The following is a 17,237-nucleotide window of genomic DNA, read 5'->3' as shown; positions in this document are numbered from 1 at the left end:
CAGTTACAGTTTCCTGTGTGTATCAAGAATGGTCCACCACCCAAAGACATTCAGCCAACCTGACACAACTGTGGGAAGTATTGGAGTCAACATGGGTCAGCATTCCTGCGGAACGCTTTCAACACCATGTAGAGTCCTTGCCCTGACGAATTGAGGCTGAGGGCAAAAAGGGGTGTTTGTCCGGTATATGTTTGGTATACTCAGTTTAAGTCTATAGACATTAAAGGACCAGTGCAGTTTTATATATATACAATACCATTCAAAGGTTTGGGGTCACTTAGAAATGTACTTGTTTTTGAAAGAAAAGCACATTTTTTGTCCATTAAAATAACATCAAATTGTTCAGAAATACAGTGTAGACATTGTTAATGTTGTTAATGACTATTATAGCTGGAAACGTCAGATCTTTAATGGAATATCTACATAGGCGTACAGGGGCCCATTATCCGCAACCATCACTCCTGTATTCCAATGGCGCGTTGTGTTAGCTAATCCAAGTTTATAATTTTAAAAGGCTAACTGATCACTAGAAAACCCTTATGCAATTATGTTAGCACAGCTGAAAACTCTGGAGCTGATTAAAGAAGCTGTCACGTCCTGACCATAGAGAGCCCTTATTTTCTATGGTAGAATAGGTCAGGGCGTGACTGGGGGGTTTTAGTTATTATTTTCTATGTGGGGTTCTAGTTTAGTTTTTCTATGTTGGTGTTTGGTATAATTCCCAAATAGAGGTAGCTGGCTGTCATTTTCTCTAATTGGGGATCATATTTAAGCAGCATTTTTTCCACCTGTGTTTTATGGGATATTGTTTTGAGTTAGTGTATGTTACACCTCTTTGTTACGGTTTGTTGTTTGCGCGCTGCAACTTGGTCTGATAATTATTCAGACGACTGTGACAGAAGCAATAAAGCTGTCCTTCTTAAGACTAGTTTAGTATCTGGAGCATCAGCATTTGTGGGTTTGATTACAGGCTCAAAATGGCCTGAAACAATAATTTTCTTCTGAAACTCGTCAGTCTATTCTTGTTCTGAGAAATTAAGGCTATTCCATGTGAGAAATTGCCAAGAAACTGAAGGTCTTGTACAATGCTGTGTACTACTCCTTTCACAGAACAGCGCTAATTGGCGCTAACCAGAATAGAAAGATGAGTGGGAGGCCCCGGTGCACAACTGAGCAAGAGGACAAGTACAAGTCCACAACTTCATTAAATAGTACCCGCAAAACACCAGTCTCAACGTCAACAGTGAAGAGGTGACTCCGGGATGCTGGCCTCCTAGGCAGAGTTGCAAAGAAAAAGCCATATCTCAGACTGGCCAATAAAAAGAAAAGATTAAGATAAACAAAAGAACACAGACACTGGACAGAGGAACTCTGCCTTGAAGGCCAGCAATCTCTTCACTGTTGACGTTGAAACTGGTGTTTTGAGGGTACTATTTAATGAAGCTGCCAGTTGAGGACTTGTGAGGCGTCTATTTCTCAAACTAGACACTCTAATGTATTTGTCCTCTTGCTGAGTTGTGCACCGGTGCATCCCACTCCTCCTTCTATTCTGGTTAGAGCCAGTTTGCAAACCAACAAATGCTGATGCTCCAGATACTCAACTAGTCTAAAGAAGGCCAGTTTTATTGTTTCTTTAATCAACACAACAGTTTTCAGCTGTGCTAACATAATTGGAAAAGGGTTTTCTAATGATCAATTAGCCTTTTAAAATTATAAACTTGTTCTAGCTAAAACAATGTGCCATTGGAACACAGGAGTGATGGTTGTTGATAATGGGCCTCTGTACATCTATGTAGATATTCCATAAACAATATCCCGGTTCCAGCTACAATAGTCATTTACAACATTAACAATGTCTACATTGTATTTTTGATCAATTTGATGTAATTTTAATGGACAAAATGTTTGCTTTTCTTTGAAAAACAAGGACATTTCTAAGTGACTCCAAACTTTTGAACGGTAGTGTTTGGGTAATACTTTTTTTTCTCCATTTTTGGTGGGATGGAGTTTTAACCTCCACGGTGACATCACCAGGTGGTAAATGAGTTCATAGAACAATAAGTAAGAGAGTTCCAAAACCTTTTCTGCCAATAAGTTTTCCCCTCCCCACACAGACCGCTCCCAGACAGTTGAACAACATTCTTGCTTGAGAAAATGCTTTTTACTAAGAAGATGTTTTTGTTTTAATTGAAATTTTAATTGAAAATAATCACAGTAAGGAATTGAATTGTTAGCCAAAAATCTTTTGTTCTTGAAAATAAAATCAGCTGCATTGGACCTTTAAGACTTCCTACCTTTGGCTGTGATGGAGCCGGACTTTTGGTGTCCCCCCTCCAGTGGTGTCTGCTGGGCGGGTTTGGGTCTCACAGCATGTAGGTTCCCCTCACTCCCAGCCCTCATAAGCCTCTCCCCGACCCGCAGCATACAGGAGCGATTACCTGCCGGGCAATCCTTCCTCTGAGAGGGCTGCTTGGACCCTGCCGAGGAGGGTCTACCCTGCCTGGATGACTTGGATGTCATCTTTCCACCGGTCAGATACTCCAGGGCGTCTTGTATATCCCTCCGGCTTGCTCCTCTCTCACACACTTCTGTCAGTCAGTCAATCCAGTTGGTAATCAAACTCTCCGGGTGAGTGTCAAGTATTGACTGGACACGAAAGCTGAGCTGTCTGTCGCCTACAAGAAAAATTTATTTTAAGACAAAGCCCAGCTCCTTAGTTAGATAGACTGTAGTTCATCAGCTGAGAGTCGATTCCACGTGTGCACTCTGCCGCGCTGTGCTGTGCCTTGCAGTACAGTCTGCATTGGGAGAGTCACAAGCCCTCTCTCTCTCTCTCTCTCTCTCTCTCTCTCTCTCTCTCTCTCTCTCTCTCTCTCTCTCTCTCTCTCTCTCTCTCTCTCTCTCTCTCTCTCTCTCTCTCTCTCTCTCTGTTAATCTCTTCACATGCTTATAGTAAACGATCCTTAAATGATCTCACACTGTTGACAAATGACCCCTAATCTAGTCAAACGGCTGCCAGGGGTAAAAGTTAAACCCATCATTAATATGAAGGTAATCTTAGAGCAGAATGTTTAGCCTACACCATATTAATTCATAAGGCTGCAAACAGCACAGATGATTACAGTTGACAGTTGTAATGCTTCTGCTGGGAAGGCATGGATTCCAGCGCAGGCAGGCAGCTACAGCCTCACTAACAGAGAGGCAGACATATTCTGTAGAGTAGTGAGCTCTGCTCTCTGATAGGCTGCCTCTTGGACATCTGCATGCCCTCCCCAGCTGCTGATTAGTGAAGCGATGTATTAAAGAGATTGAGTGGAAAATGTTTGTTCTGCTGAGTGTGACTCTCTATAGAAGCTTTCATGTCATGATATTCAGATGGATTTTGAGATGTGCACAACTTTTGGGGAGCTGTTTTGGCTCGCGAGCTCTACTTTCAAAACAACTGGCCGAAATGATATTACAGATATACAGGTGTACTGACAGACAAACTAACAGATAAGCCTAGTTGTAATTTAAGATAATGGTAGGCTACCTAGATGCAACAGGGATTTGGTTCATTGTTAGAATATCTCTGAATAATTCATGGTTTCTTTGGACAAAATCCAAACAGTTGATGTGTGTTCAGATGACAGGAGAGATTGGATGTGTTAGAAAATGCCATGACAGAAAACAGTAACAACTAAAATATAGGTGGATACAAATAAATATAATATATTACAATGACAGAAACAGGGTAAATAAAATAGCTGGGTATGGATAAAATAAAACACCATACTGTAGCGTAGCATGTGCATGTCAAAATCCATCTGAATAACATGACATGAAAGCTTCTACAGAGAGTCACACCCAGCAGAACACACTTACCCAGACACTGAAACATGCCAGACACTGTCCTGATTCAGAGGGGTTGGGTTAAATGTGGAAGACACATTTCAGTTGAATGCATTCAGTTGTACAACTGACTAGGTATCCTCTTTTCTCTTTCCTTTCTCCTCCCTCATGTTGAAGAGTCGGGAGAATTCAGGAAGTATTACTGACCCAATGATGCTCCCAGTATCCGATGCTCTCAGACTCCAACGCTCATAGCCTCCATTGCCTCAAGAGGATTAGGATGTGATATGTGTCAATCAGATAAAGAGAGCCAGGAAATCACAAATGAAAGCCATCATGTCAACTAAACACCCTTTCCCTAAGCCTTTCTTTGTGGGCACATTTAGAATCTTACGTATGTAATGATTTCTCCTTAAAGGCTGGCTGGGGCTGTTTTTTTTACATAATAATAGATTATGTTTGTATATAATCCCTTCTATTAAAAGAGTACACATAGGGTATTGTGGTGAAATTCATCTGTCTGTGTTGCTGCTTGGAACTAACCTCATTCTTATAGCCATAGAAACCCACAGTACAGGTTCTCCAACAGTTAAATGTGGGGTAATGGAATGTGGTTCAGCTTCTCACTAAACCACTGATCTCCACTCTCCCTATCCTACTAGACCTCCAGGAGTTAAACTAAATGATCTGTATTACAATCCTCTATTAAGTCCTGGCCGCCTCACAGTTAAATGACCCAGTTCAATCCTATGGTATAAGGGACCAATTCTCTCTGTAGTGATGGAGGACGAAGACTCTTCCATTGGACTGTTCCCTCACCATGATACTGACACAGGATGGTAAAACTTTGTCACCATGGGAACAGCCCTGGGGGGTTCCATGGTATTTGTTAATGAGGAGTTTTTGCACTGATCACAGAAGTCCCTGAATATTGGTGACTTAACATTTGTATGGCACTGAAACATTGAGAAGAGGTCCTGTCATAATCATTTCTGTAGGGTGAAACTTTGGCTTGCTGAAATTCTGACCTTGAAGTTGTAGGCTTAACAATGCCTTGGAGACTGTTCTTGTCTTCAATAGAGTAGACCCCCAAACGATCTAAAACACATCCAAATAAATAAATAAAATGTTTATTCAGAAAAGGACATTCACAATCTAATAAGACAGCTAAGTATATTATTTTACTTACAGAACATTTCAAATTTAGAACATGTTTATTGTTCAAATCAATGCCCCCAAAAAGAGCCATCATGCAAATTTCCGGAGACCAATTTAAATGTAGCTCAGTCAGTAGAGCATGGCTCTTAGTGGATTCGATTCCCCATGGAACATTAATGCACGCATGACTGTAAGTCGCTTTGTATAAAAGCGTCTGCTAAAAAGCGTCGGTATACATGACATTATAGGCCACAACGTGCTAAAACACTATGTTCTTAACTGTACAGACAGTATATGCATACAGAGGCATAGGAGTGTGTAGATTAGATGCATCATTAACTGTCATCATCCTCATGGCCGGAGAACCGTAACCATTTTGGGGGATTTATTTTTTATTTGGGGGGAAATCAGCTAACTTACTGCATTCCAGACTAAGATATGGCTAAGATACGTGTTTTGCAGTTACAAAGCTAATTTTCTTCTTCTGTTTTATAGCTCATCTCATGTTTTTGTTCATATCATTCACATTGTGCTATCATATGCTATTTGGGGGCCCCAACCCTCCCAAAATATACAGTATATATTATTTTTTTGCGTTGGGGGCCCCCTGGAGATTGGGGGCCTGGGGCACATGCCCTGCGTGTCCATTTGGTAACCCGGCCCTGGTCATCATAATGATTAAGATCACTGTCCTGGCTCTTTGTATCATATATGGGAGTGTGGTCTATTTGCAGGCTAATGTCCAAAAATATCTCCCCACCACATGTTCCAGGGGGAGACAGTTTCTGCTGTCATGATTCTCTGAAGCATAAAAAAATGGCTTTAATAGGGGTTTATTTTAAGAAGCTCTGCTCTGCTCTGTCCCTTCATGTCCTGAGAAAGGGCCTGGCCAAGGGGGTTTCCCTAGCCCTGAGAAATAGCACACAGACACAGGCAAGGAAGCACACAGAGGTCCCTAGCTATGCTTCAGGGTTATGGGAATATGACCTGGCACAAGCAGTATGACCAGTATTTAGTGGGCACTTGAGAGGGCACTGTTTTACAGTGGGGTAAATTGATCAATTCCAGATTAAAGCCTTGCAGAGAAACACCAGTAACTTAGAGGAAATGCTTGAAGATATACACCACTGATTAACGGGGACTGCGCTAGCTACAAGATTGTTTTCCTCTAAGACTCTCACAAGCTAGTCGTTAGAAGGTAATGGGTTCCTCAACATAGAAGATCTTTGGAAATCCTAGGACATACAGTAGTGTCTATAATACTATAATAAGCTCACATAGTTTCTGTGACAAACTCCAAACTCCACACAGTTGTCACTGACTAGTTGGATATTCATTTGCCAGTGAGCAAACAATTCCTGTACTTACATCATTCTTATAAATTCATTTTTATCAGGTTTTTCTTTGGTGGACCTTATTTTTTGGATTGTCAATAAAACTCATGAATGCAACTGTTTATGTCAAATTGTTTTGTGTTCTACTTGTATCCCTGGTTGTCCTGAAAAGAAAATGGTCAAACACTTCATTGTGAGGCGAAATATGCAGTGCTTTCAGAAAGTATTCACACACCTTGACTTTTTCCACATTATGTCGTGTTACAAGGTGGGATCAAAATGTATTGTCATTTTTTTGTCAGCGATTTACACAAAATACTCGGTATTGTCAAAGTGGAAGAAAAATTCTAACATTTGTAAACGAATCCAAAAAAGAAAACACTTATATATCTTGATTACATAAGTAGAGTCCATACATGTTAGAATCACATTTGGCAGAGATTACAGCTGGGTAAGTGTAAAAGCTTTGCGCACCTGGATTGTACAATATTTTTACGTTATTCTTTCTAAAATTCTTCAAGCTCTGTCAAGTTGATTGTTGATCATTGCTAGACAGCCATTTTCAAGTCTTGCCATAGATTTTCAAGAAAATTTAAGTCAAAACTGTAACTAGGCCACTCAGGAATATCCAATGTCGTCTTGGTAAGCAACTCCAGTGTAGATTTGCCCTTGTGTTTTAGGTTATTGTCCTGCTGAAAGGTGAATTGGTCTCCCCGTGTCTGTTGGAAAGCAGGCTGAACCAGGTTTTCCTCTAGGATTTTGCCTGTGCTTAGCTATATTCCATTTATTTTTATTTACAATCCCTAGTCCTTGCCAATGACAAGCATACTCATAAAATGATACAGCCACCACAATGCTTGGAACATGAAGGGTGGTTCTCTGTGATGTGGATTTGCGCCAAACATAACGATGTTTATTCAAGATAGGAAGTACATTTCTTCATATTTTTTTTTGCAGTTTTGCTTTAGTGCTTTATTGCAAACAGGACGCATGTTTTAGAATGTTAGTATTATGTACAGGCATCCTTCTTTTCACTCTGTCATTTAGGTTATTGTTGTGGAGTAACTAGAATGTTGTTGATCCATCCTCAGTTTTCTCCTATCACAGTCATTAAACTCTGTAACTGTTTTAAAGTCACCATTGGCTGGGTGTATTGATGCACCATCTAAAGTGTAATTAATAACTGCACCATGCTCAAAGGGATATTCAATGTCTGCTTTTTTGTATTTTTACCCATCTACCAATACGTGCCCCTCTTTGCGAGGCATTGGAATACCTCCCTGGTTTTTGTTTTTGAATCTGTGTTTGAAATGTACTCCTCGACTGAGTAACCTTACAGATAATTGTATGTGTGGGGTACAGCGATGAGGTAGACATAACTGATAGGGTTGAACATCACCTTTATGTAGCTAATAGCCAATGACAGGTGTTTTTCTGTGCTTTTCACAGCACAGGCTATAGGGTGATTTTTTCGATGTATTGAATGTCAATACTGTATTCTTCTTTAATATCCCAAATGTATTGTGTATAACCAGATAATTGTAGCTGTACTTTGGTGCTGTTATTGATACTGAATGATGACTTATTTAAATGTTTGGAACAAGGTGAAGGAACAAGTGTCTTCTCAGAGCTCTCTCTGACGCCCTCGTGTGGCCATACATGGATATCATATTTGGGAACATTTTCAGGCCCTGATTCGTTAAACTTGAAAAAAAAAATGTTTTTACTGTAGAGTAAGTCATATACTATGCTTCATCAGTAAATGTAACATAACATTTTAAGTACCAGAACACCACATGACATTCAACATTAAAAAACACAAGCAATGTTTGCTTCATGTTTCTGAATGAAGCAAATCTTGCAGCTCATTTCAGCAGGGCTCAGAGAGGGCCCTTTTACCTGCTTCTCTGAGTGAGTTATCAGGAAATGTGATTTTGTCATGTTAATTTAGTTGTGCTTCCCTGAAGGCAGCAGAAGAGGAACGTGAAAGGACAATCTTGTGTACTTTGGCTGAACTGATATAGAACATCCAATGAGAGGTGAATAAGAGAGGTTTGCCAAGTGACTTATGGTTTATTGATTTTATTGCCACTCTTGGCCACAGAAACTGATGGAGAGTTTACCATCACAGAGAAATGACAGAGAACATGGAGGAAAATTACTAAAATATCCTTGTAGGCCTTCAAGTGTTTCCTCTCCATTAGGCCCTGATATAAAAGTGTTGCCAATTCACACACGGTTGGCATGAAATATGACAGTCATTATCTCCACAGACTGGGCATAAAGTGGTTGTGTGTCATAATCATAAAGGAGCCATTCTAGTTTTTACTGTTATTGAAGCACATTGTAATGGTCTCGACTAGGACGGGATATAATATGGCCGAGGCTCCTCTCCTCAAAAGGTTTGTGACCATTAGAGATGCTATTTCTATGCGTGTGATGTCATCACATAAGAGATCAGAGATGATGTTGGTGGGAACAGATGATAATATTATGGAAGTAAAATATCTGTAATCTGAGTAATATACAATTAGTGTTCTGGCCCCTAAAATCGGTTTAAAACCTTTTGTATTACAACACTTCTCTGCTCCCACAAACAAACCATATGTCTGATTAAACCTCAAAGTGTCAGATGCTACTAAACCTCTGAGTAATTAATTACTTTATTTATTTGCATATGTAGGCGTCGCAGTTCGGATTATTTCAGTATGGGACGCCATTTGTTCCAAATATTCAAGTTTCCTCTGCGTGATGTTATTGTTGTTGGCTGTCCTGGGTGGGTTGGCCTATAAGAGCTTTGTTTAGATTTTTTTCCTGTCCAATCTGGCTCTCTCTGTGTGTGGACCATGTTGTGATCCCATGGGGTTAATTTGCTGACTCTGTCTGTCCCCTTAACAAGTCGCCTGCTGTGGGCTCTGGCTGCCTCTGAATGATTGCGTCATGTGCTGCCAGGCTTAATCTATTTTGTGGCCAGGGTATTTAGTGATTTCATCAGGCCTTGGCTTCCCCCACTTGAGCTATAACTTTTACTCTCTATTCTATTTTAGAAGCTACAGCAATGTGAGGTGATATTTTGGACGTTACAGATATTGTGGGCTGAAAGCAAGATGATGCTTGATTCTGATTAAATCCTTTAGCAACAAATGAAAAATATTATAATATAACTTTAGATTTCTTAGAATGTTGTCTTTTTTTGTGAATCAAAATTAAATACGCATGCTATGTGTATGCTGCTTGCAGATTATATGGAGTCTACATTATGGCAACAGCCTGTTGAATAATTGCCTGAGTGCCCAATGCTGCCTTGGTTGGGTGATTAAAAAACAACAGCTTTGCTGACCTGATTACCCCAAAGTACTAATAATATTAATTACTGGGGTACTGCATTACAAATGCCATTTGAACTATTGTGGTTATTACCAGTGCTGTCATTCAGGGCAGGTGTTTCAGCCTAGCTCAGTGCTTTCTGTGGCAGAGGGGCAGCCAGTGGAACATCCAGAGCGTAGGGGTTAGGTAGTGTTCCCTAGTTGTGCTGTAATTGGCTCAGTGTTCTGTCACTCATGGGGACACTACACCACCGCCAAATCTAAGGGTAGAGCTCGAAAATTCAAGCCCCTTGGTTGCTGCCAAAGAGTTACATTAGAAGTGCCCATACAAGAAGGCTCAAGATCATTGGCCACAGATAAAATTACGTCAAATCTGCATATCTGCAGTAGCTTTGATTGGACTTTCAAAATCTTCAGTTAGCAGTCATAATCATGAATGAAGTTGACAATCTAATCTAATCTACTGTCAAATCCTTTTAAATCCTTGTCATATGAAGAGAAATAATGAAGATAAATCATTGATAAATGTACAGAATCAGTGCTCATTGGCCATTGGACATAAACATTACGTAACAAGTTGTAAATCACAAATTCAGCAATGAGTGGTTTGGAAGGAATCAGTGGCTAACTGCAAGCATCGCAAAGCATTCACTAACCTGATATTCAGTGGAGTGGGTGTGTGGTCCCAAGTCTGGATTTAAGGGTCTCTTTTCCAAGCTTAAAATGATTAACATTCAACATTGGCCATGCTGTCAATCCAGCAAGATGTATGCCATTCTCAAAACAACTGTTAACCCGGAACTGGGAAATCTGACTTCAGTGAGTTCAAGACAACTGGGAACTCTGGGAAGAAACGAGCTCCGACTGGGAAAAATTGTCTTGAACAGTAATCCAACTCAGAATTTTAAGTTGGGAACTCAGGCCTCTTTCTAGAGCAACGACCTGAAGATTACTGACGTCATCATGATTCAACCTCGTTTTTTTTAGAGCTCCCAGTTGTATTGAATGAACCATAAATCCAGAGAATGCCAGATTTGATGAAAAAGTTTGATGACACATTCTTTCCCACGAAGGACCTTCCTGTTCAAGTGAGTACAGTACAACAAGGTGTGTCAAAAAAATGTATTGTATGCTGCTACATAAATGATGTAATATGCCAGGGAGATATGTATACTGTAGCTAAGAAAGTAATACTAAGTGTATGTTGTGTAGTAAGCTGTTAGTAGCCCATGAGCCTCACCCTAGTCATTTGGTCTATTTTCCCCTCTTAATTTAGCCTACTCTTCTGAAGTTGGTAGTGCACATGTAGCCTATATCCTGATTTAGAGAAATGTAATCATCTACTATTGTAAGAGCTTTCATTGTCTGCTTATATGACCCCTTTATTTATCCTATGGTTCTGACTTGGTGTACAGGGAGAATACTGTAAGAATGGCCCATGTTCTAAATTCTGTCACTGTACATCTCAAAAGTGCTGAACAAATAGTACATTGAATACATCTGTCCTAGCTCACCTATTAATGTCTTAATCGAAATTACGGATTGCCTCTTATCCGCTTGTCGTCCCCTTAATGCTAAATTGTAATTGTAAATGTTTCTATTGTGTTAATGACTGTACGTTTGTTTATGTGTAACTCTGTGTTTTTTTTTTTTGTCGAACTGCTTTACTTTATCTTGGCCAGGTCGCAGTTGTAAATGAGAACTTGTTCTCAACTGGCCTACCTGGTAAAATTAAGGTAAAAAAAAGAAAAAAAAGAACAATTAAAAATATGCCGTAGTTTGTACATCTCAATTGTCAGTAGGAACCACATTTGTTTAAGCAAATTATATGTTTTTTTAAGGCAGTAAATGAGTCTGAATTAACTGTTTCGCTGCGAGACAATGTTCTCTGATAGCAGGTGTATCAGTGGTAAGGTATTGGGACTGCTGTTGGGACTCTGCTGTTGGGACAGCTTTAGGCCCTAACAGTATGTTGTCACCGTTATATTGCAATTAATGTATTGTTTAGTGTTGTGTTGTGCAGTGGCTTTGCTGTCATACATCCCCCCCAAATTTATGGTTTAACCTACCAAGATTTACACACTAAAATAGCCTCTGGTTATTACCATTACAAATGTGTTACATAGGCCTCCAGCTCAGGGTTTTAAAATTAGATACACAATGTAACATTACTGCAATTAGCCTGCATCAACAGATTGACTCATGTGGCCTTTCCCTAAAATATGAATGTGATGGATGGGCAGTTTATCACTGCATGATCTAATTCCCCAAAGAGGCACTATCCTATTACCACCAGAGGGCAATGTGTATCCTACAACTCTGCACCATGACATCATTGTGGGAAATTGTCCTCAATTCCTTGCGTCCTCAGGTTCGTCCTCTTTCATTTCATACAAGCACATTAGTTTCCTCTCCTCTCCTTGCTTCCGATTACCCTTGACCTTTTTCAAAATGAGGCGAGGATATGCCCGAGCATCCTCTGCCGGAGGAGAGGAGCAAATTCCTCTGTTCAAATTGACACTCTGCTACATATGGCGACCACTAATCTCGATTAACCAGAAGTAAAAGTGAATCTGTCCACGAGGGTTTAGGTGATCACTTCTCTGCTTTTTCCGGGTCTCGGAGAGGAGGATGTAGGAGTCGAGGAGAGGACCGACTTTTCCAATTGAGAATCTCACAAAATATCAGTCATTCATGACATAGACCTAACCGATTTAAATTCCATGAAAATGGAAAGGTAAACAACAACACAATGGAAAGACCACAGTACAATCTTTCTCCCCTGCATAATCAACCAATACAACTGAAATGTAAGCCTATTGACAATGTTGTTCATTTTTTGTATAATGTGTTAAGTTGCTGACACTTCTGGCCTATGAATAAACTTGACTATAACACATAGGCTATTAATGGCATTGCAACAGGGCCTATGCAAAGGCCAAACAACATCTTTATGTCTTTAAACTTTCAATTGCAATTAAAGCATTTAAACTGCAGTGAACATGCTTTTCTTACATGCCTCGGAATGACATTAGAAACAATTATATCAATTAGAGACAAAGTGTTCACAATGTCTTGCGTTTTCTCTATTGAAGAAACACACTTCCAAAATACTCCACAAGGGCCCTTCAGCTCTAGCCCTGTTCCACTGGTGCACTAATTTGTGACAGTCAACAAATCAAATGACTGGTACAGCTCTCTCCACTCAATGCACTATGGGTAACCTATGTGCTTCATCAATAGAAATCGGCAGCTTTACTGAAGAAGCTGATGGGATGAAGGCTGTTCAACATGTATTTGATAGAGCAATGAGATATATTGATGCATGCACTATCTAACCTGTGAGGTTTAGAACACGTTTTTTACATCCATTATTTTCAAACATTGACAAATGTGTTCCAAAATTCATAATTTGATCAACACTATTTTTTTTAGCACAAAGTCTTGCTTGAAATAATTATTACTTTTTTAATCTCCAATGTATGGTGACAAATGCTAGAATGAGACACTCATATTTCCAGTCGTAGTCGTTAACCAGTGTTACTGAACGGTGACCCCTGTGTTTCTCTTCCTTAAAAATGTGACATTGTTCTTGGCTGCAGATGTCCTATTGTTCTCACCCAGTATGGTCAGGACAAATGGACTCTGACACGTTGCCCCTCAAAACCAACTGTCTGAAAAAACAATAGTTTAAGTTCTGTTTAAGTTAGTTCAACTTCCAAATACGCAAACAACCATGAATGAACAAGATGATTTCTGTATACACACACACTCCTCTGAATCTCCACGGCAGTTAGGATAGATCCCTATTGATGTGTGTGGTATTGATCTTCAGCGTGTCTCCATTCCGGAACCACACAGCTGTGAGTGAGGCACTGCATACAGAATATCTCATACAAATAGGATTATATTCACTAGTGAAGACAGAAAAAAATAAAAATAACATCACCTTCCGTTTATTGGACTAAACTGTTTTTTTGATTAATTAAAGTGACATATTGCCTTGGCCCTCAGGGCAGACTCAGAAGTACAGAAAGCAACGCTGTGCAAAGGGGGGAGGGGAGGGAACATACCTAGAGTCTGCTGCCTCTGTGACTGGCTATGATGGGGCTTTACCAGGGGAATACATTTCAGATTTAGGGATTATGTTGCTCAATCAGACTAAGAGATTATGCTATTTAGACAGACTATTTTAATAGTTTTCACATGCGGGAAAACAATCAGCTTTGTGATTAGAGGCATCAAAGAACAACACAGATGTAAAGCGATCCCTTTTGAGATAAAGCTTTTTTCACTAATCTTAGGTCCATTAAATGTCAAATGTGTACAATGTAATTGGCCCATTTTGTCCCGATTTCAATCATCCAAATACAATATGACAAGCTCAAATCCCTAACAGTGAAGCCTGTCTGAATCAATGCAGTCATCATACATATGCACATCATCAAAGTTGCAGTTTCAAATATGACCATTTTTATAATGCCACGCTGTTAAGAGCAGTTGGTTGATATGAAAAAAATATATATAGAGCGTTGGGCCAGTAACCGAAAGGTTGCTAGATCAAATTCCTGAGCTGACAAGGTAAAAATCTGTCATTCTGCCCCCGAACAAGGCAGTTAACCCACTGTTCCTAGGCCATCATTGTAAATAAGAATTTGTTCTTAACTGACTTGCCTAGTTAAATAAAGGTTCAATTTAAAACATGTTTTTTAAAAAGAACAAATTCTTATTTACAATGACGGCCTACCCCGGCCAAACCCAGACGGCACAGGGCCAATTGTGCGCTGCCCTATGGAACTCCCAATCACAGCCAGATGTGATACAGCCTGGAATCAAACCAGGGACTGTAGTGACGCCTATTGCACTGAGATGCAGTGACTTAGACCGCTGCGCCACTCAAGAGCCCTCCATAAAGGTAGGTTACTTTGTACATTGCTTGCATAATAACATAACTTTTTGTTTCTCCATACAATAGCTACATTCACATGTTATATTACAAAATAGATTTATACAATTTAAAAGTTTCTCTTTTCAAACAACTCCAATTATTAGTCTTGTGCTTTTTGTCTTAGATACAAAACACTACAATAAGACCTGCACCAAATAATGTGAAATGACTGACTGAAACTTGTGCATTCCTCTACATTTGCACAGTGATTAAATTCACTCAGTATCCCCTTTCATCTCGTTAAAAAATCCTAGAACTTTAGGCCTAAATGCATGGGTCTTATATCTGGCCCAGTCCCCGTAGAGAGGGCATATGGAGGCTTTGTTGTGGGGACGAGAGTGTTAGAAAGGGAGCAGCAAGGACTAACCTTGCCTGCAGAGTTAAGCAAATTGATCGGCACACTAGAAACTTTGTGGAGTACTCAACCTTCAAAATTTGAAAGTGATACCAATTCAACAAAGTAGGAACCAAAACGAAGTAGTTACTTCAGCAGCTAGCCTGGTATCATAGACTAGACGTAACTAGGACACTTTGTTAAGACCCGGTTATGAACTCGGGTCTCCGGTGTGAGAAACAGTCACTTAGCAAACTGTGCCACTAATAGGTCGGCAGAACCCATAAAATGAGGCAGACACAGCAGTACTAGAGACGGTGTTTTAATAAAGTAAAAAGGAAAGTTCTTCAGGCAAAAATATAAATCCACAACGTCAAAAGTAATTCCAAGAGAAAAAGGTAATCCTCCAAGTCAAAAGGTAAATCCACAAGGTGGTAGGTACAGCAGGAAAAAGCCTCTAAAGATAATCAAAAATAAATAAACGAGAACAAAACCAGAGTACCACAAGAGAGTCCAATTGGCGCAACAAATGTTCACAGCATCGCTGGGGCTGGGTGCTAACATTCAAACACAGAGCAAAGAACTGAGGAAAACTAAAGGTTTAAATACATTCAAGGGAAATGAGGCACAGGTGCAAATAATAACTGGAAACAAGGGAAAACAAAAGGGTCAAAAAGCACAATGGGGCATCTAGTGGCCAAAACCGGAACAATCCTGGCCAAATCCTGACACACTCAAATTAGTTGATATGTTACATTTGGTATGGTTACATCAGACAGAACATTATTTAAAGCAAAAATGAAGAGGGTGGTTGGTCGTGGTGGATGGGTGGGCATATATCACAGAATCTAGCAACCCAAAGGTTGCGTTTTTGAATCTCATCACAGACAACTGTATCTAATTAGTAACTTTGCACCTCCTAACTACTTTTTTAGTACCTTGCAACTACTTAGCATGTTAGTTAACCCTTACCCTTTCCCCTAGCCCTTTTAGATAACCCTTCCCCTAACCTTAACCTTTTAACCTAACTTCTAACCTTAACCCTAAGCGCCAACCCTAACCCCTAGTCTAGCTAATGTTAGCCAGCTGGGTATCTTGGATTTACGTACAGAATAATACGAAATGCTCTAAGACCAGGTTTCAGCCAGTAGCTGATTTAGTCTGATTATGCTAGCAGCTCAGTTAGATGCATGTCCCTTTAGTTTGACAAGAGCACAGTCTTGATGTGCTTTTTGTATTTTAAAGTTAAAGGCTATAATACGTAAGAACATTTCATTATTTGGGGAGGCCTATTCAATTTATACGATATGTCGACTAAACAACATTTAGTTGACAGTATAAGAAGAACAATAATGCTAGATGCAGTTCAGTTGATGAATTGTGCTTGAATGTACTCCTGCTCAACATGTCTACATGTCTACATGTCTCCCCCTTTGCTTGTTACGATATAGATACCCTGAAAAAAAGAGATTGTTTTGAAAATGATGTTCATACAGGCACACAATGAGCCCAGGCTTCAGCAAGAGGCAGAGTCCTTGTAGGCTATACCAGAATCAACGACAGCAGTGAAGAGTTTGGTGAATCATCATAAGGACGTGAGAGATATTGATTCATTTTTTCAAATGTATTTTGTTATATAAATAATGACCATGTTCTGAAGAAAATATACTGAACACAAATATAAACGCAACAGCCAACAATTTCAACAATTTTGCTGAGTTACAGTTCATATAAGGAAATCAGTCAATTGAAATAAATTCATTAGGTCCTAATCTATGGGTTTCACATGACTGGGCAGGGTATAGGCCCGCCCACCGGGAGCCAGGCCCAGCCAATCAAAATGAGTTTTTCCCCACAAAGGTCTTTATTACAGAGAGAAATAGTCATCAGATTCATCAGCTGTCCGGGTGGCTGGTGTCAGATGATCCCGCAGGTGAAGAAGCCGGATGTGGAGGTCCTGGGCTGGCGTGATTACACATGGTCTACAGATGTGAGGCCGGTTGGATGTACAGTACTGCCAAAATCTTTCATCAGCTTCTTGAAATTCCACACCTGTCAGGTGGATGGATTATCTGGACAAATGAGAAATGCTCACTAACAGGGATGTAAACAAACTTGTGCAAACCATTTGAGAGAAATAAGCTTTTTGTGCATATGGAAAATGTATGGAATATTTTATTTCAGCTCATGGGACCAACATGTTGCGTTTACATTTTTGTTCAGTGCATTCGGAAAGTAATCAGACCCTTTGACTTTTTTCACATTTTGTTATGTTATAGCCTTATTCTAAAAATGATTAAAACATT

The 17,237-nt window shown here is 39.8% G+C and overlaps 1 protein-coding gene across 1 annotated transcript in view; it reads right to left on the bottom strand.

Moving 5' to 3' along the window:
* Window positions 1-3,190, bottom strand: part of LOC139376094 (sickle tail protein-like) — a 51,055-nt gene extending 47,865 nt beyond the window's left edge. The window contains 1 exon segment of the mRNA XM_071118274.1: window positions 2,295-3,190. Within this exon segment, the coding sequence (XP_070974375.1) occupies window positions 2,295-2,520 (226 nt within the window). The 5' untranslated portion in view covers window positions 2,521-3,190.
* Window positions 3,191-17,237: the final 14,047 nt, after the last annotated feature.

The sequence above is a fragment of the Oncorhynchus clarkii genome, chromosome 20, assembly GCF_045791955.1.
Source record: "Oncorhynchus clarkii lewisi isolate Uvic-CL-2024 chromosome 20, UVic_Ocla_1.0, whole genome shotgun sequence".
In the NCBI taxonomy this organism is placed as follows: domain Eukaryota; kingdom Metazoa; phylum Chordata; class Actinopteri; order Salmoniformes; family Salmonidae; genus Oncorhynchus; species Oncorhynchus clarkii.
Note: the sequence above shows the minus strand (reverse complement) of the source record. Positions and strands in the feature narration are given on the sequence as shown.